General features: G+C 38.1%; 1 protein-coding gene across 2 annotated transcripts in view; it reads right to left on the bottom strand.

Annotated features, from left to right (window-relative positions):
• Positions 1-675: 675 nt before the first annotated feature.
• Ddx4 (DEAD-box helicase 4) overlaps positions 676-20518 on the bottom strand; it is a 58935-nt gene continuing 39092 nt past the window's right edge. For both annotated transcript variants that reach the window (XM_059276771.1, XM_059276772.1), the window contains exons 16-22: positions 17783-17912; positions 15670-15836; positions 5735-5880; positions 3619-3718; positions 2269-2539; positions 2038-2151; positions 676-1378 (exon numbers count right to left, since the gene is read on the bottom strand). In XM_059276771.1, the coding sequence (XP_059132754.1) occupies positions 1292-1378; positions 2038-2151; positions 2269-2539; positions 3619-3718; positions 5735-5880; positions 15670-15836; positions 17783-17912 (1015 nt within the window). In that variant the 3' untranslated portion in view covers positions 676-1291. The remainder of the gene's footprint in view (positions 1379-2037; positions 2152-2268; positions 2540-3618; positions 3719-5734; positions 5881-15669; positions 15837-17782; positions 17913-20518) is intronic.

The raw sequence follows: 20518 nt of genomic DNA, 5'->3' as shown, positions 1-20518 counted from the left end.
ATTTAGTCTTTCCCAGAAGTGAGATTATAAAGTAAATGTTTTCCAGATTTTCATTAGTTGAAGTGCCTTACTCGAGCTGTCCATTCATGGTGTTGTATTCCTATATAACCACACATAAAGAACCACACACTGATAATCAAGTGGTCACAGTTATCTATTCCCTGTCTAGTTTTCATTCTTTTCTATAGGCTCAATACATTTTTAGCCAATCTATTCCTTCTTTGTGATTTTAGTCCTTAGAACTTCAAGTCAACCTTAATTCCTAACTCAAAAGATTTTTAAAATTCTGTATTTTGTAGTGTGAGCTATTTTAAATCAACATACAGGGTACTGAATATCTTCACAGCATTTTTTTAAAGTTTACATGAAATTATTTTTTAATATGGCATATGCTAGGTAAATTCAAGATACATAAATGGCAGAGCTCTTTCCATTACCAACTGTAAAACATGAATAAAAATCATGATGAAACTGAAACACTGTATTTGATGATAAGCGGGTTAGAGTCTAAGACTGGTTTTCATTACCACATCTTGGGAGTCAGGATGTTATACATTAATATTTGTTTAAAACTTCTTGCTCACTGCACTGATTTCACAAGAAACAAATTTTCCAAATATGAGAGCTAGAAATTACAATATGCCACAAGAAAAATGAAAAACGCTGTTGGAAAACTTAGGGGGAAATGTGTTTCATCTTTTATTTCCAAGGAAAATCTGTATATTATAAAAGCAAACATTTGTTATACCACCAAGTAAGTACAGGGCTCACATTGCAAACTGAACCATTTCCATTACATGACTGATGATCTAAAAAAATCAAATAACTTTGAAAGGCTTCAGTCTCAACTGTTTCATGAAAATCATGTTATTACATTGTACTAACACACTATTCTTTTAGAGGATCAAGTAGAAATTAGACCCAATAATTAACCAAATATACATCATATCCTGTTGCTTGTTTTATAAGATCATAAACACTATACTAAGACTTAGCACTTGGACATGAAACATGTCTTAACTTTCTGAAGAATATTCTAGAAATAAGCAAAACATTTGGAATGCTTTAATGTCTTCAGTTAACACCATTTGTATCAGTAACTGCAATGTTGTAACTTTCAGCATCTCACATAACTAGTCAATGAAGTTGGTTATTTTTTAAGGGTTTGGAGGAAGAACAGAAGAACAGGAGATATAAGAATATCAGGTTTCACACTTCTGTTAAAATTTTAAAAATAAAAACTTTTCTTCTCTGCATCAAAACTATCAGACTTGAGGTATGTTTGTTTGCTTTAATCCCATGACTCATCATCAACTGGATTGGGAACTTGTGAAGAAGAAATCCCCGCTGTATTCAAAGTGTTCTTGCCCTGGTAATTCTTTTTTTTAAAAAAGAAAAGAAAAATGAAAGAGACAAGTTACAACAGCTCAAATGTTACACTGTCTAGACTGATAGCAGAGACTCATATTCTACCCCGACTATCTCGAGAATGCAAAGACTTTCTTATAAAACGATTGTCTTTAAAAAAAGGCCCATACAAACCTGCAAAGTCTAAATTATACAAAACAACTCAAGAAAATGATTTTTCAACTAAGTTTTAGAGAGCAGAAAAATTTAACATTAAACTTCCAGTAAGCATAAATGTTTAGTAAGAACACTCCTCTATAACAAGATTTACTGAAAAAAAAAAAAAAAAAAAAAAAAAAAAAAAAGCCTGGCATGTCTTTAAGATTTGTAGCTCCACAGCTCTAGCATTTTGTCTTAATGATGTGGTCAAAATGAAAGAATTCTCTAGAAAGTTCAGAAGATGATCCGAACAAATACCAGCAAAAAGGAACTGGGGTGTTCAGCTATAAATCTCAAATAAATACATACATATACATATATGTGTGTGATATAGTACATATATTTATATATATATAAATAACATAATTAAAATGATAGCTTTAGATTAATTACCGAATAGTATTACCTAACAGAATCAAGCACATTTTCCAAGAGTAAGTAGAAATCCATTTGTTAATGTTCTCAACTTACCTTCCTAGTGTCAACAGATGCAAACACAGTTCCTCTTGTGCTATTATTGAAGCCAGGAGGTACATATGTACTAAAGGCAATTTCTTCTAGCCATGCAGGAACATCCTGTTGAGCCTTGAGAAAATAAAAATTTCTTATGCAACATGAAATCTGAAAAATTGTACAAGATGTCAACAACAAAGAACTACTCTATTTTAAATATTTAAAGTTAAAAAAATTGTGTAGACTTACGTCTGATAGTACTTTAACTAGAGGTTGTGCTAAATGATTATCAGATTCAGTATCGAAAAAAGAAATTGCTCTGCCAGTATTTCCACAACGCCCAGTACGCCCAATTCTATGAACATATTCATCAATGGCAGAAGGAAGATCAAAATTGATAACATGTTGAACATTTTCAATATCAAGCCCTCTGGCAGCTACTGAAGTAGCAACAAGAACTGGGCACTTTCCACAGCGAAAATCTCCAAGAGCTTGCTCTCTCTCCCTCTGTTCCCGATCACTTTAAAAAAAGAAGTCTGTATTAGAGTCACTTTTGAGGAAGTTATTAAAGTTCATCAAGCAGTGTATTTCAAAGTGAAAATGACAGCACATAGTATTAGCGCCCACTATGCACACAACAGTTACTCTAATAAAACATCCCAGCCACCACTTTGTCCTCACAGTCTTCAGGTGGAACAACCACCCCTATTAACAGATGGAGTAAGACAGCTAACAGGACCAGAATATAAATCCCAGTAAGAGAAGAGTAATTTCTAGTCTTAGCAAAAGACTATAGATCTACTTGGTTAGAATTCTTGCTCATAAAATGTTCTTAAAGTTCAATTCCAGAATTCTACATATGCAAAAATTATTTTAGATCTTCTAGTAAAGTACCAATAGGTGTTAATGTGCCTATTTTTTAGCATTCCAACTTCAAAAAAGAAAAGTCAGGCATCAGAAAGATTAGATTCAGCATAAGAAACATTGAAATCTAAGAGCCAGAGACCATAAGGACTGCTCTTGACAAGTTCCCATTCATGAGGAGTTTAAGGCAGACTTTTAGGTTACCTGTCTCTGCTACTTAGTTCCTATAAAAACAAAGGATGAGCTGGGTGGTGGCGCACACCTTTAATCCCAGCACTCAGGAGGCAGAGGCAGGCAGATCTCTCTGAGTTCGAGGCCAGCCTGGGCTACAGAGTAAGTTCCAGGAAAGGCTCCAAAGCTACACAGAGAAACCCTGTTTCAAACAAGACAAAACAAAACAAAACACAAAGGATGAAGGGCCAGGGAATCAGCCAGTGCAGATACTTGTCTCCGAGCCTAATAAATTGAATTCTATCTCTGAAACTCATATAAAAGGAAAGAACCAGTTCCAAAAAGTTGTCCTCTGACCTCCACATGTACACAGTACTGGCACACACACAAGAACAAATACTAAGAGGCAGGCGGATCTCTGTGAGTTCGAGGCCAGCCTGGGCTACAAAGTGAGTTTCAGGAAAGGCGCAAAGCTACACAGAGAAACCCTGTCTCGGAGGAAAAAAAAAAAAGAACAAATACTAAGATAATATAATTTTTTAAAAAGAAGAATAATGTACTCACCCATGAATACTTGTAGTTGATATTTTTTCTTGACAAAGAAAAGTTGCAATAAAATCTGCTTTTTTCTTGGTTTCAACAAAAACCATAGTTCTTTCATCACCTACAAAACCACAAAATTATTACTATCCAAACTACAAAATTAAGCAAAAGAAAAGAAGGCACGTTAGAGCGAGAAACTTTGTCTCCTCCACAACTGTAGTACTAGTACCTGGTATGAAAAGAGTTAGTGTTTCCTCAACGAATGGATGTCAAAGAAAGAGACAACGGTTGTCCTATTAGAGGGATTAAAAAAAGATAAGTGGGCCTTCTTTTCTTAAGCAAATATAAATAACTGTCTGCCATCTCTTAATAATCTCAAATTTGTCTCAATCTCTTTTGCCTCTCCATTTCCTATTCTATAAATGCTTGTTACTTCCAAAAGTAATCCAATCTTTCATTCTGCCTGGATAGGTGAAGGCATTTACACTAATGACATCCGACCCTATGATCTAAACTCTATAATCTATGTGCAACGTCATCTCTTAATGCAATGTTCATTCCCAGAACATGATACAAAGTTAAATGCTGGCCTTATCTAGGGGCTTAACTCATTAAACAGTATTTGCTTGCAAGATTAAAGTACAGAACTGGCATAGATTATTCTACACAAGGGATAACTCTATAAAATGCTGAAAAAGAAAGATGGTAAGATATCTATAGCCTTAACAGAAGGAAGAATGTTGGCTGCTAGTGATCACTCTTTCCTACCTCCCTGGGAAGATGACTCAGTTGGTAAAGTGCCAGCCATGCAAGCATGATGAAAGCTGAGTTCAGACCTCCAGCATCCATGTACAAACACTAAGCACAAAAGCATATACCTGTAACCCCAGCATACAGGAAATGAAGGTAGTGGGATGATCACTTGGGATTCCTGGCCAGTCAGTCTAGCCAAAGAGGTACGCTCCAGGTTCAGTGAGACCCTGTCTCAAAAAATCACATGGACTGGGCAAGGGCACTTTACCAAATGATCCACGTACCCAGATCGCTAAAATTTGTATTTCTATGTTAACTCTTAGCCTGTAGCTATAAGAGCAGAACAGTAGACAGTGCTTGGGGAGTATAACATCTCTCAGGGACTATAAGATAGTTCAGTGGGTCAAGGTGTTTGCCACTGAACCTGAGAGCTTGAGAGTGATCTGGAATACTGTGGAGGAAGAACACAATTTCTGCAAGAATTCCTCTGACCCTCATACATTCTCCATGGTATGTTGTGTACACATACACATACATAAGTGTAAGTCACGGTTTAAGAAACATTCATCATAATTACAACTGACTTCTCATTCCTCTGTCTCAACACTGACACTCAAACCAAAACAGAATTACTACACTAGGAAAATGAAGGGGGAGGGGAAGAATAGCACATAAGTAGACATCAAGAGGACCATACCAGTTACTTCCAATCTCATAATAAAGCTACTTCAAGAAACAAAACAAACAAAATACTTTAAGAACAAAAATAATTTGGAGGAAGGCAGAGAAAAATTTTTCTCACGGGTATTATTTAGGACAGAACTTGATTATCCCTCCCTCCCTGCAACACTTTAAATCTTATGAATATGGGAAGACTGTTTAGTAGGCAAGAAGTGAAGGACCAGAAACACAAAGTCAGCAAGAGTTCACATTGGTTTTTCTTTGAAGACTGGGTCTTGCTATCAAGCCAGGGTGCCCACAAACTCACAAGCCACCCGCCTTAGCTTCATGAAAGTTGGGATTCCAGATCTGTTCTCTCATGTACCGATTGAAGAATTATCTTTCAACACAGTAACAGTAACAAAAACATGTGCTACCTTTAAACCTTTCTAGTTTTCTAAAAAAACAAAAACAAAATATATATACACTTCTGCTGAAATACTTTTTAGTCAAGCATTGTCAAACTAAGTCTCAATACCTTACTTTTATGAGATAAAGGAATATTTTTATATAATTTATATAAAAACTAAGTCATAGTCATCTATAAAAGATTTACAAAAAATAAGATTTATTAAGTTATACAAAACAATGGTGATTTTAAAAAATAAGTAATATTTAAAAAAAATCAAAATCATGGCAAAATAATTATATTAAAATAAGGTACCTATGTTCCGTAGAATCTCAACAAGTTTTTCTCTCTTTGAATACTGGCCAACTTGAAGAATAGTTTGCTGAACATCTCTGCAAGCTCCTCCCACTTGTCCAACAGCAACAAACAAATAATTCGATTTTAGAAACTCCCCAGCCAACCTTAAAAGAGAAAATATTACTCCTTAGCTTAGTCTTGTCCACTTGTGCTCATGATATTTCAGTCCTATGAGTGCAATTTCATGTTAACTAGACAGCAACACAAACGTGGTAAGATGGCTACTTATGCTACCCAAGCATTTCTTTCAAAGGTCAGAATACAATGCTAAGACTTTGAAAATATACAATTAGTTAACAAAAACATTTGTGTCAAACTATGGACACAGGAAGTTCCAGTGAATTCTCTGTCTATGCAAAGTTATATTAAACTTGTACATAACAATAAAAAATGTGAACTACAATGCTGACTATTAACAAGAAGAATTTTTTGAGTTAAAAATGGAACTATAAGGGGACCTGGGAATGTAGCTCAATTGGCAGACTGCTCCTTTAGCATGTACAAAACCCTGGGTTTGATTACCAGCACCACAAAAAACCCAGGTTGTGGTGGTTCCTGCCTATAATCTCAGGAGGTAGAAGCAGGATGATCTCTAGAAGTTCAAGATCACCCTTAGCACCACAGTGAGCTTGAAGCCAGTCTGGGCTATATGACACCCTGTCTCACAAGAGAGAAGGAAAGAGGGGGGATTAAAATGTAAACTTAAAACACAAATTCTATTCAAATCTCAATACTTATGAATACTTGCTATTGCTCAGATTTGCTTTCTGAAATATTACTTGTTAAGTTACTCTTCTTTAAATAAATGGTTATGAGAAAATCAGATTACAGGTCAATGTTTTTCATGTCCTAATACATATAGAAAAATGAGACCTAAGGGCAATGCAAAATTAAGTTGTGTAAGGTTGCTCTCAAAGTTGACACACAGTCATTTACTATGAGCATGCACTTGAAAGGCACTGCTTTACATCGGCCCCAAACGTAATTCTGTGGGGCCATTGTCAAGTAAGGGTGCTGAGCTTTGAAGGGTTAAGAAGGGAGAAAACAAGTCTTTGGCAAATTCTCCCCTCTTGTGTAGGTAGCAGTCCAGTATTTAGTGGTTGTTTCCATGAATGTAATAAAACAGTTCAGACTCAGCATACCCAAACTCTAGTTCAGTTACTCCTTCTTCTTGCTCCTTATCTATTCTCTTGCCATAAAAACACAACTTTTTCCCGTAGTTTCTTCTAATTATTTTTCAGTTTTTTAAAATATTACATCGCTTCCCCTTTCCTCCCTCCAAGCCCTCCCATGTGTTTCCCCCACCTTGCTCCCTTTTAAATTTATGGCCTCTTTTTAATTGTTGTTATATAATGCATAGTCATTCCTAGATACAACCTAATCAGTCTATGGGATGTTACTTGTATGCATGTTTTCAGAAGGTTATTTTTTTAATATACCTCCTTCAAGAGTTAACACCCTCTTCTCCGAGGCAGCTGAAATTCTTAGCATCTGTCACCCCTTCACTTGTTTAAGTATTCATGGCACATGGTATTGGGAGCACAAGATGAATACATTGGTACCAGCCTCAAATAGGACAAAGTTATATGAAATTTTTAAATTCGGTATTAGAAGAGTTACCATTTACTGAACAGATATTAGACTCCAAGAGATGTGCAGTGCTTTCTACAGTTTCTTCCACAATGGAAAAGAGCAGGAAATGGATGAAATGAAGTCTATGAAGAAGAACCTTTAAAACTTTCAGGCTTGATCCACAGGAGCAGAAAGTAAAGAATCTTAGATTTGAGTAATTTTAAAATAATTGTCAATCTGGATATTTTTCAAAGACAGAAAATTAAAGGAATGTGAAGGAGGAATTACCATGATTCAAAGTCTTTTGGCTTCAAAAGACTAAGATACATTAGTCCAAATAAGAAAAGACAGAAATAAAGGGGAAAGTAGGTTCAATTTTGGACCTCAACAAGAGTCACTGCTAACTTGTTTATAAGAAAAAATATTCACAAAAATTATAAAAATATAAAACTCTGCAGCTGATAGAAGAAATCACATGTACAAGAGTAACTGGGAGTTACAGGTACAAGTGGAAGCCAATGGAATGAAGACTGCCCTGGTTTAGGAATGTACAGAATGAGAAAACGGTTATTTCTAAGATGATAAATCAGAAAAGGTACCACGCAATTACCCTCTTCTCTGAGAGAATCAAAATTAGTGGAGATCCCCCTTTAGAAAGGTGAGTGGTCATGGAAAACACTCCAGTCTAATAGTGAACAGTCAGAAACCTAGGAAAACCCAGAGCCTGGAGAGTAAAACAGAGAGAGTGTCTTCTACTGCAGACTACAAAGCAGCATGGCAAAGGACAGGGCAGAGATGAAGAAAAGAGAGTGATAAACTGGTCACCTCTGCCACAGACTCTGGCACTCTACAGAAGTGCAATCTGAACAGACAACAGACCTACAACCTGGCTCATGGAGAAGTTCTCTGCATTTTATAGCAGACATTCCTGGTTTTAGTGGAGGAAACCATTTTGAGCAGGTTTTAACTTGAGCTTGAACTCTGAGAATCGTATTATCTATCCTACAGCTTTCCTATCTAATAGCACTATTTCTACACTGATTCAGCAGGCATCTACCTTGAACCTTAATTTGGCCCTAGGAGAAGGCTACTTAAAAACAAAACAAAATAAACAAACAAAAACACTGACAGTTCCATGCCTTACGAAAATGCTTTGTGCTCCCCCTCAAGACTGGTAACTTAGGAAGCCAGCTACAGGACTTCTGAAGTACAATAGCCATGGGATATCATTTCCAACTTTAGAATAACAAGAGTTGGATTTATGGGAGTTCCCTCCACCTCAATCTAGCATGCATAATTTAAGCTGACTGATTCTGTCTTCATGCAGGCAGCATAAAAGGCACCTGGGACATCCATCAGGCCATTCTGGGTGTGTCAAATAACTCTGGAGTAAAGCACTGGAGGAGGAGTTATTTCTACATAGCTCATACTGACACTCAGGGCAACTGGGAGGGATTTCAACCATTCTTGCTGATCACCTTAAGTCTTTGCTCTTTCCAAGGACCACACAGCCTAAGAAGACAAAAGGATGCTCTGACCACATGAGGTGCCATGTTTCCTCTTGCTCACATGTTCAACCATATGGGAAGAGAAGAAAGTCTTCCTTTTTACTAAGACTTTCTGTTATTGGTGTTTTACTTTTAGATACGCATTTTGCGTTCTTTCTTGTCTTCATTTTTCAATAATTCATTCCCCTTTCCCCTTTTTACATTATTTTTGTTCTTTATTTCTTATTTTTGACCTTTTAATTTTTCTCTTCCTTTTTAAAATTAATTTTTATCTTAACACTTCAGCTTGTTCTACTGTGTGTTGCCATGTTCTCATCTATTGGTGTTGTGGTGGCTATTTGGTACTTAATTTTTATCTCTGTTTTGCTTCACTCTGTAGCTTTTTTTTGTTTTTTGTTTTGTTTTTTGCTTACCTCTATGTAGTGCTGAACCTTTGAGCATGTTGGATGGAACATTTTGCCACTGAATTATACCACCAAACCTAGCCAAAATAATTCTGCTTTACTCCACCTACAACCCAGTCCTGCTTGAACCTTAGCAGATACTTCAAATTAAATAAAAGGTTCCATCAAAATCCCCAGATGATGACCTGACACCAAGAAAGCACAGTGAGAAGGGTTATAACAAGCCATTGCTGTATAATTTACCCCATAGCAATAGTAGAGATGAGTGACACAAAAATTTGAGGACTTCATACCTGATTTCAAAAATACACTACAAAGCCATAGTAACAAAACTTCATGGTAGTAGCAAAAAATAGACACACAGATGAATGGAGAAAAGGACCCAAAAGTGAATGCAAGCATTTACAACCAACTGAATCTCAACAAACGCATCAATACCACACTAAAAAGTACCAGGCTTGGTGGTACATACCTTTAATTTTAGCACTTGAGAGGCAGAAGGAAGCAACTCTCTATGCCTTTAAGGCCAGCTTGGTCTACATAATGAGCTCCAGGGAAGCCCAGAGTACATAGTGAGACCCTGTCTTCAAAACAAAACAACAAGAAAACACTGAGGGGAAAAACAGCCTCCACAAGTGGTGCTGGGAAAACGGGCCAGCCTCATGGAGAACACTGAAATTAGACATGCATCTCTCACCTTGTAGAGACATCAACTCAACACAATCCAAGACCTAAAACTCGGGGACTACTACAAGAAAGGCAACGACTCTTCAAGATACTGGTCCAAGCAACAGAACAGCTTCCAAAACATGATCCCAATATCCCAAGAACAAAACCAAAAATCAGTAAATGACTGGAATTGCATTAATAAGCTGCTGCACAGCAAGGAACAATCAATAGACCAAAGAGATAACATACAGAATGAGGGAAAACTCTGTAGCTACTCATTTGATACAAATAATACTCAGAATTTAAAAGAACTCAAAATCTTAATACCTAAAGAACAAGTAGTCCAATCAAAATATGGGCAAATGGACAGGCAGGGCTGAGACTTAAAAATAGCTAATAAAATATGAAAATGGAAAGTACTTTAGCCATCAGAGAATTAAAAAAGAACAACAACCAACAAACAACAAATGCTGGCAAGAATGTGGAGGGACCCCTATCACTGTTCATTTGAATGTAAATAGCACAGCCACTGTGGAAAACAGTACACAGTTCTCAAAAAGCATCACTCCTGGATGTTTATGTGAAGGAAATGAGGACAGCATACAAGAGATGCCTGAATACTCATGTTTAGTGTTGAATTATTCACAGTACCCAATATCTGGAATCAGTTGAACTGTTCATCAACAGCTGGATTTTTAAAATATGACACCTAACACAATATAGTAGTACCAACCATAAAAATCAAATCATGTCATTTGCAGGAAAATGGATAGAACTGTTAAGCAAAATAAGCCAGATGGAGAAAGACAAACATCTCCTGTAGCTTTTTGTTTGTGCAAAGTTAAAATTAAAAAGAAAAAGGGTTCTGTGGGAGGCAGAAACAAGAGGATAACCAGGGCTTATTGGCTACCAGCCTGACTCCAAGTTCAATAGGGAAACCTGAGGATCTGAGTTCAAATCTCCAGCATCCATGTCAAAATCTGGCCATAGCAGCATGAATCTGTAATTCCAGCTCTGGTGGCAGAGATAGGCAGATCTCCAGAGCTCACTGGCTAGCCAGCCTCGGCTCCTTGAAACTAGGGTTTCAAGTTCAGTAAATGAAGCTGTTTTAAACTGCAAAATGGAAAGCAAGAGAGGAAGATACTGATCTCTGACCTCAATATGCATGCCCACCTGGCACCTGCACAAACATATATGTATATACAACACACATAAGAGAAATTAAAAAAAAATAAATTACAAAGAAAAGGATTAGACAGAGAGTGGGCAACAGGTAAAATTTTAAAGTGTGCAGCGAATACTTAGGGTGATAATGCTCCCTCCAAAAGCAATAGATGACCTAAGGAAACCTCCAGTATCAAGTATGAAAAACCTCCTTTTGAATTGTTGGGTCAGTGGAGTCTCAGAAACTCACAAACAGTATAGGCCATCACTGTTGCCTTTGGTTGCCTCCCAGAACTGAAGTTAAATCCCTATGGCTGAAGATATCAACTTCAAACATGGGACTTAGGGAAAAGTTAAGCTAAGATATGATCTGGAATCCTCCTCCCTGATGACTAGCTTTCAAAGGTGAGGTGCCATGCAAGCAGTCATAGGAGAAAAGAACAGGTAGTCCTACTATGGTGGTCTGAATAAGAATGGCCCCCATAAGCTCATAAATTTGGACGCTTAGTTCCCAATTAATGGAACTGTTTGGGAAGGATTAGGAGGTATGGCCTTATTGAGATAGGTGTGACCTTGTTGGAGGAGTATATTACTTAGGGTGGGCTTTGAGGTTTCAAAAGCTCATAGGCCCAGTCTCAACTAACACACTCACACACTCTCTCTCTCTCTCTCTCTCTCTCTCTCTCTCTCTCTCTCTGACTCCTGCTTACACACATCAGGATATAAGCCCTTAGCTCCCGCTCCAGCACCATGCCTGCCTGCCAGCCATTACCCTCCCTACCATGGTGGTCATGGACTAACCCTTTGAAACTGTAAGCAAGCCCCCAGGTAAATGCTTTCTTAAAGAAAGTTGCCTTGGACATATGATGGGGAAATGCACAGAGACAGCTAGCCCAAGCTACTAGGAGCTCAAGTACTCTAGACTGACAGCTGAGGAGCCTGTGTCGGACTGAACCAGGCCCTCTGAATGTGGTTGAGAGTTGTGTGGCTTGGGAAGTCTGTGGGGACCCTGGCAGTGGGACCAGGATTTATCCCTAGTACATGAACTGGCTTTTTGAAGCCCTATGGTGGATGCCTTGCTCAGCCTTGAAGCAGGGGGGAGGCTTGGTCCTGCCTCAACTTGATATGCCAGACTTTGTTGACTCCCCCAGGGGAGGCCTTACCATGAGGAGTGAATGGGGTGTGGGGTAAGAGAAGAGGTGGAGGGGGGGGAGTGGGAGGAGGGGAGGAAGGAGGAACTGTGATGTGTAAAATGAAAAAAACTTTTAAATAAAAAAAAATATTGCCTTGGTCATAGTGTTTCATCAGAGCAATAGAATGGCAACTAAGATAGAAGCTGGTACCAGAGAGTGGTGTACTGCCTGACCATGCTGTTTGTTGGTGGAATGTGAACTTCAGGACTTTGTATTAGGAAATCAGCTGAAAGTTGTAAGGGGGTGCTTAATGGGGCACGGAAAACAATAGTGCTGAGAGCAATGTTGGTAGTGGAGGCCCAGCTCAAGAGGTTTCAGAAAACAATAGCAACTGTCCTAGAGACCACTCCTGTGATATTTTGGCTAAGAATGTGGTTGCTTTTTGCCCTTCGGCTAAATTGAAGAATTGTGGACTAATATCACTGGCAGAGGAAATCTCAAGACAGCCTAGTATTGACTGTGTCAAGTGGTTATCAGTGATTACTCTTACGGAGATCTACAAAGGTAGAGCAAGTGAGTAGGAAGAAATAAAAAATGTACAGTTTGTGAAAAAAAGAACCCCAGGGAATGGGATGTTGGAGGTCATTCCTGTACTCAAGGAGAAGAGAAATTTAAAGAAAGTCCTAATACTGAATGGAATAAAGGGAGTGGTGCCCTCAGGGCAAGAGTTCACCAGTTGTGACCCAAACCCCAATAATGAGCAGCACTGCAAGATTATCAGCAGAGGTGCAACAGTGGCACTTACACCTGAGGGCAGCCATCCGCTGTCTAATTGGACTTAAGGTCCAGTCAGAAAGACAGGATTCAGACCTGCCAAACTATAGAAAACTGTCGGTGGAGTACCCAGCCCCAACTGATAACTGATAAATCTACGAAATAGCTCGTACACCTAAGGCTCAGGGAACACAGCAAAAAAGAGGAAGAAAGATTCCAAGAGTGAAAAAACTGTCTGCTGTCGGAATCTGTACACATGAAGGAAGCTACTCCAGGAAATCTCAACAATATGGTTGCCTAAACATGATCCCAACAATGATACCATCAGTTGACATGCCAGTGTAGATGGGAACTCTGACAAGGTCCTACACATAGATGAAGAGCCACAGGCAGTTAATGACTACTAAGAGAAGAAGAACCAGTCTTCCCCAAGGATGAGTTCCCTGTTGATTATCCAATACTAAGTGGCCTAATACATATACATATGAACAACACCAAGTGGATTCAGCAGGTTGATTTACATATTAATTCGTGTGTGAGAAAAAGGGGAGTGGGAAGAAAGAATGTATATATAACAATAATAATGAAAGAAAAAGAAGCCCTGAATTTGAGGGAGTAGGAGTACAGGAGTAGTTAAGAGGCAGAAGGGGGAGAATGATGCAAATATAGTATGCATATATTAATTTTAATATTTTTTAAAAATAAAAAATTAATCTAGAAACAAAATGTAAACAATTTAAAATCAAGAGATTTTCTGTTTACCATGTATATCCAAGGTTACTAATCAAACAGGACCCATAAAAGACCAACAAATACTACTATTGACAGTAGTATACATGAATCATTTTGAGTGGCCAATATTTTTATTTTCCTATGTTAAAGAAAATCTGAAAAGAGACAGCAGCAGGAATATTATCTGCTCACTGGTTAGGTTAATATCTACTTATTATCAACACTGATAGGAATGCAGATACTCCATTTCAAATTTAAGATACAATGAATGCAACCATTAACAAATTATTGTGGGGTGGAACAGATTGTTCAGCAGTTACAAGCACTAGCTGCTCTTTCAGCAAACCAAGGTATGACTACTAGTACCCACATGGTGGTTCACAACGACCTGTAACTCCACTCCCTAAGTCTTCTGACCTCCTGAGGCACTGCATACACAGGGTAAAGACATATACACGGGCAAAATACCCTCATACACAATAAATTTTAGAAAAAGAAATAACTATCTCAAGTACCACTAAGAAACTGATCTAATGCTCTATGACTTAGTTTTTCCACAATAAAAACCTTTTCAATTTTCTATGAAAAGTTTTGATCATGTAAGTAAAACAAATCAGAGGCCAATATCAAGCCTAACCAAAGACTGTGGAGTCTGATACACTAGCACAGGATCCCACATAATATTTTATGAGACCAAAGACCAACTCTGCATAAAAGAAATAGCCCTATATTCTAAGATCCACAGATTACAACATGTATTGCACTAGCCACAAGCTTCAAGCCTAAGAGAACTGTTTTCTGTGGAAAGAACAGCCTATGGACTGGACCACCTAGAGGCAACTTTTTATGAGAGGACGCCAAACAACACGACACAGTACCTCCTTAGAACATGGGTCTTTGCATGGCACACAAGCCAGAATGGATCATCTACTATCACTCCCCTAATAATCAATCCACTTAGGAAATCTGTGCTTCCTGACCTCTCCCTTAGATGGGGAGGAATAGAGTTCTTAGTTCTCAAGGAGAACAGTTTCACCAGACAAAAGAGCAAGGATTCTACTGAATCATAAGCTACCGGAATTGCCTAGACACTTTAGGCTCCTGGTGCCAAGTAAGGGACTAGCTGGTAGAAGAAGGTGCCCTCCTATGAAGGATCTCTGAATTCCTAAGACCACAGGATATACAGGATGATTCTCAAGTATCTGTCAATGATTGGTATATTGGCTTCTACCAAAGACCTATTCTCCTCCTATACATTTAGGATTAAAATAAGGCCCAGTGAGAATAACTTCATTCAGTAAACAATTATTGATTCCCAGCTACACACGGGAAGGGGGTGGTGATGATAATGCAGTCAGGAATAAAAGTTGAAAAAAATGAGAAAATGGAAAACTTTAAAGCATACACATACTATTGTACTGCATGTGCAAAGCCCTTTTTAAAAAGCAATTCAAGTATCTGAAACTAGAATATTCACATTGCTTTCATTTGTTATATAGCTATGGTATTTTGTATATGTGTACCTGCATGTGTGCTCACATGTCCAGAAATATGTATATTTATGTGTTTATGGTTGTACATATGAAAGGCAGAAGTCAACCTTGTTTTCTGAGACAGGGATCTGAATAATAGGCTCAACTGTCTGGCCAGTGAGCCCTAGGGATCTGCCTGTCTCTGCCTGCTCAGCACTGGAATAAAAAGCCTGCCACCATGCTTTGTACATATGTGCTGGAGGTTAAACTCAGGTCTTGATACTTACATGACAGGCATTTTACCTACCCCTAAATTAAGTAATTAATTTTGAGACACAGTCTCAATATGTAATTATGGCTGGTCTCAAACTCAGAAAGTCATCTTTCTCTGTCTCCTGAGTGTTAGGACTAAAGGCATATACTACCATGTGTACCTGTAATTGTTTTTAAAAGGAAAATATTTACCTCTGGATTTCTTCTGGAAAAGTTGCACTGAATAAAAGAGTTTGGCGTTGTTCCTTTGATGGCATTCCCGGACAAGAAATTAACTTCTTCATTTCTGGTCCAAAGCCCATATCCAACATTCGATCAGCTTCATCCAAAACTAAGTACTTGACTTGTTTGAGACCAATCTTTAAGGATATTTTCAAAGACAGGAACAGAAAATGCATACTAGTTTATATTAAGCTAAAATACATTCCACAATTTCAACTGTTAAAGTATTCTTAGGGGCTATGCTGGCTAGTTTTATATCAACTTGACACATGCTAGAATCATTTGGGAAGGGAACCTCAGTTGAAAAAAATGCCTATGAGGCATTTTCTTGATTAATGATTTATGTGAGAGGGCCCAGCTCACAGTGTATGGTGCCACCTCTGGTCTGGTGGTCCTGGGTTGCTATAAGGAAGCAGGCTGAGTAAGTCATGAGGCGCGAGCAAGAGAGCTAGTAAGCAGCACTCCTCCATGGCCTCTGCTTCAGTTTCCTGCCCCCATGTTCCTGCCATGCCTTGAGTTCCTGCCCTGATTTCTGTCAATAATAACTGTAATGTTCAACCTTTTCCTACCCAAGTTGGTTTTGATCATGGTGTTTTATCACAGCAACAGAAACCTTACCCAGTACATGGAAAATCAAGGCATAAAATAACTGTTAGATTCATCATAGATAATAGATAATACTAATATATCTGATCTAAACTTTTTTTTTTGGTGGGGGGCGTAGTTTTGAGACAGGGTTTCTCTGTGTAGCCCTGACACTTATTCTGTCGACCGGGCTGGCCTTGAATTCACAGAGATCTGCCTGCCTCTGCCTCTCAAGTGCTGGGATTAAAGGCATGCAACATTACTGCCCAGCCTGATCTAAACTTTTACTGATATATAAAATATTTCATAAATTAAGTTTAAAAGAACCTAAAATATCTACAGCAATACTTTACCCCAGAACTTCCTGCATTAACTGAATACTCTATTATCTGCAATGTCTAACCTATTAGGCACTAGCCATATGTAGTTTGAAACAAATAATTGTGAAATTAAATTTTTATTGTATTATTTTAAAACATTAAGTAGCAACATATAGCTAATAGTTACTTATACTGGACAACATGGATCCATACTATAATATAGGATGAAATCAAACTTTTTAATGTAAGAAAACAAAATCTAACAACATGAAATACTGAAAATATATTAACTTGAGACAGGGTCTCACTGTGAAGCTCTGGCTGTCCTGGAACTAAGTGACTGATACTATCACAGAAATGGTTAAGAATCTGAAACGGATTTCTCTAGTTACTTTTAATAAAGTATCTTTTTAAAGATGCCTTTATCAAAAAAGAACATGTTTTAAGTATCTCTTTTCAAGAACACAAAATAATAAATTACAGTTCATTAACATGAACTTAAAGTATTAAGAGATATAATAATTGGGTATGAGATTCCCAAATGAATATCTAGCCATAAAAATCTCTTCTTGAAAGACCTGAAAATTAACAACTCACATTACTACCATTCACATGCTTTAACAGAAGACAAAATTATTGATACACCAAAGAACATCTTAGGAAAAAGCTATTTCACCAAAACACATAAGAAACTATATAAAAGTATCCATTGTATTTTCTTCCATATAATAAAATATTACTGGAATTAGATCCAGATTCTTTTTTTGGTTTGTTTGTTTGGTTTTTCGAGACAAGGTTTCTCTGTGTAGCTTTGCGCCTTTCCTGGAACTCACTTTGTAGAGCAGGTTGGCCTCGAACTCACAGAGATCCGCCTGCCTCTGCCTCCCGAGTGCTGGGATTAAAGGTATGCACCACCACCGCCCAGCGGTGCAGATTCTAATCCTAATTCTATCATTTACTAGGGCTAACTAAGGGATTTTTAAATTATTAATCTCACTGAGTTTGTTTTCCCAAGTAAAAAATGGAAAATACTACGCCCTGTTGGGATTATCTTGACAACTATGAAAATGAATTCACAGTGACTGATAATAAGCAGAAACATGAACAGTGCTCTAGGAAATAAGTCTTTCATATTCCCTTCCTTTCCCTATAATTCCCATTACCTTTCTAAGGCTTACCTTTTCTTTACCTATAATATCCATCAGCCTCCCTGGAGTAGCACATAGTATATTACAGCCTTGCACTATCTGTCGGACTGAATGCCCAAACTGGGTTCCCCCATATATGACAACAGCTCTCACACAAGTCCTAGAGATAAGAGAAATGTCATTTTCCAGTTATTTGGAAATTATACATGTTTCTAACACTTTATGAAATAAGACTCATAAAGAAAAAAACATTCAACTATCTAAAACATGTTAAATTCCATCAAGAAAGGGAAGTTTATAATATCAAAAAGCAAATAAAACAAATAGGGATGGACTACTTTGCAATCTGTCTGACTAAAGGCTGTTAACAGAAAATGGGAAACACCACTACTGTCCTTCCTCTCCAATCACCCACTCACAGAAGAACACAAATGACCCGTGGTGAGTTCTTCCTTAGCCCCCAGACAGCACTCTCAAGTACTAAGCAAGCTGGCCAGCGACGAGGAAGCTTCCTAGTCAGTACCTACTTGGTTCCTCTATGGCCTGAGACCAATGTGTGGTGTTTTCAGCAATTATTGTACATTTTACTGTAATGTAATCAGACCTCTACTGTAGGACATTTAGGTATTTTCCAGCCTTTACCATAGCAATGTGACAATAAACAATCAAATACAAATATTCATTGTTGGATAAAAATATTATCTAAATTTACCAAATTCACTGTTTTTGAAAAATGTTTCTCTTTCTTTAATTTGATTTAAAATCAAATACCAACACAATACATTAAGGATTAGCAAGAAACAAACTCTATTCTAAGCAATTTACACCTAATTTTTTCAAAGGGGCTATGAAGTTTGACATTAAAGAGATTTTAATAATCATTTTAAATTTTATAAAAATAAAAGGCTAGTGGTTTATACACAGGAGGTGCTTAAAAAAAAAGCACTAAAATTCCAGTGGATAAACTATAGAAAACAGATGGATTAGTTCATGAAAAAGCAAGCACTCAAAAAGTACTTCTACTTGATAATATGAACAAGTGAAACAGAAGATACCTATGTTAAGCACTTGCAAACTTTCCCCCAACATAATATTTTTATTAATTATTTGGGAATTTCATATAATGCACCCCATCACACTTGCTTCTGATTCTTTCCAGGTCCACCCTCTCACCTCCTGCTAAAAAAATACACCAAGTCCAATTTGTGTTGCCCATCTACTCCCAGTGGCCAGCCCCTTACAGATAATTGAATCCTTCCCAAGCCCACCCCGACCAGAAGCCATCAGCTCTGGAGAGCTACACTTCAGTATCTTTATCACAGTTTTTAAGGACCTTCTTCTACAGCTTTCTGTCTGGACTGTTTCCTTTGGGATGTGGTTGTCACCAAAGCCTTCAGTGTCTCATTCTCAGTTAGGAGTCTGCAGTCATTGACGCCACTGAATAAGAAGCTTCCTTGCCTATAGCAGCCGGCAGCATGGATCATAGATTTCCACATGGTTTCGGGTGGCAGCATAGATCATAGACTTCCACATGGTTTCAGGTGGCAGCATGGATCATAGACTTCCACGTGGTTTCGGGTGGCAGCATGGATCATAGACTTCCACATGGTTTCAGGTGGCAGCATGGATCATAGACTTCCACGTGGTTTCGGGTGGCAGCATGGATCATAGACTTCCACGTGGTTTCGGGTGGCAGCATGGATCATAGACTTCCACATGGTTTCAGGTGGCAGCATGGATCATAGACTTCCATGTGGTTTCGGGTGGCAGCACGGATCCATAGACATCTACACAGTTTCTGGTGGCAGCATGGATCATAGACTTCCACGTGGTTTGGGGGGGGGCAGCATGGATTGTGGACTTCAACAAGGTCTCTGCAGCAGCAAGACCACAGATGTGGACCATGGTAGTCATTTGAGGAGACTTAACCCAGGAAATGAACCATTCTTCATCTCAGATATCTTCTTGTTGTTTAGAGTCAGTGTAGTTGAGCAGCATGTTCAGGGGCAGGACCTTCTTGAGCTCCAGGCTGCTGTATACCACCCTGCCCTCAGTGCCAGCCTCGCTTGCAGCCTGATTATATAACCAGTCCCAAGAGTATGCTAGCTAATGACATACTTCCTATAATGCAGTAGACTACAGTGTGGGATTTCTGAGACTGCTATTTTATAAAACTACTGCAGCCTCCTGTGTGCTTAATCTAGAGGAAAGCACCTGCCATTTCCTAAGGAGAGCTAAGTATCTACAGCCAGTCTAGCCAATCCACTGGACTACTGCAAACTTGGCTGATATCTCATGAGACTACATGCTAGAAACACACAATGAAGCTGCTCCCCAGTTCTTACCCATTACAGTGTGGCATGATACTTACTGTTTTAACTATCTACAGTAATTTGTTAGGCATCAATAGATAACAGAATACCAAATGTTCATAAGAGTAAAGTGAAACTGAACTTCTCATATATGACTGATAAAAATGTACATTAGTGTGAGCATTAAAATCAATTCTTATTAAAATTAAAATCAGTAACAAAAGCCACTCCACAGACTTAAAAGAGAAAAAACAAGCTGGGTAAAGTGGCACACGTCCATAGTCCCAGTTACTCAGAAGGCTGAGGCAGGATGATCACTTCAGCAAGGAGTTCAAAGCCAGTTTGAACACAAATCTAGCTCAACAAAACATTAGTCTTTTAAGAAAATACAAATATCTTACATATCTAACAGAGTGACATTAGTTATACGGGGATGGAGGGATGAGGTGGGGTT

The sequence above is a fragment of the Peromyscus eremicus genome, chromosome 11 (assembly GCF_949786415.1).
Source record: "Peromyscus eremicus chromosome 11, PerEre_H2_v1, whole genome shotgun sequence".
NCBI lineage: Eukaryota > Metazoa > Chordata > Mammalia > Rodentia > Cricetidae > Peromyscus > Peromyscus eremicus.
The sequence above is the reverse complement of the archived record's forward strand: the minus strand, read 5'-3'. Positions and strand labels throughout refer to the sequence as shown.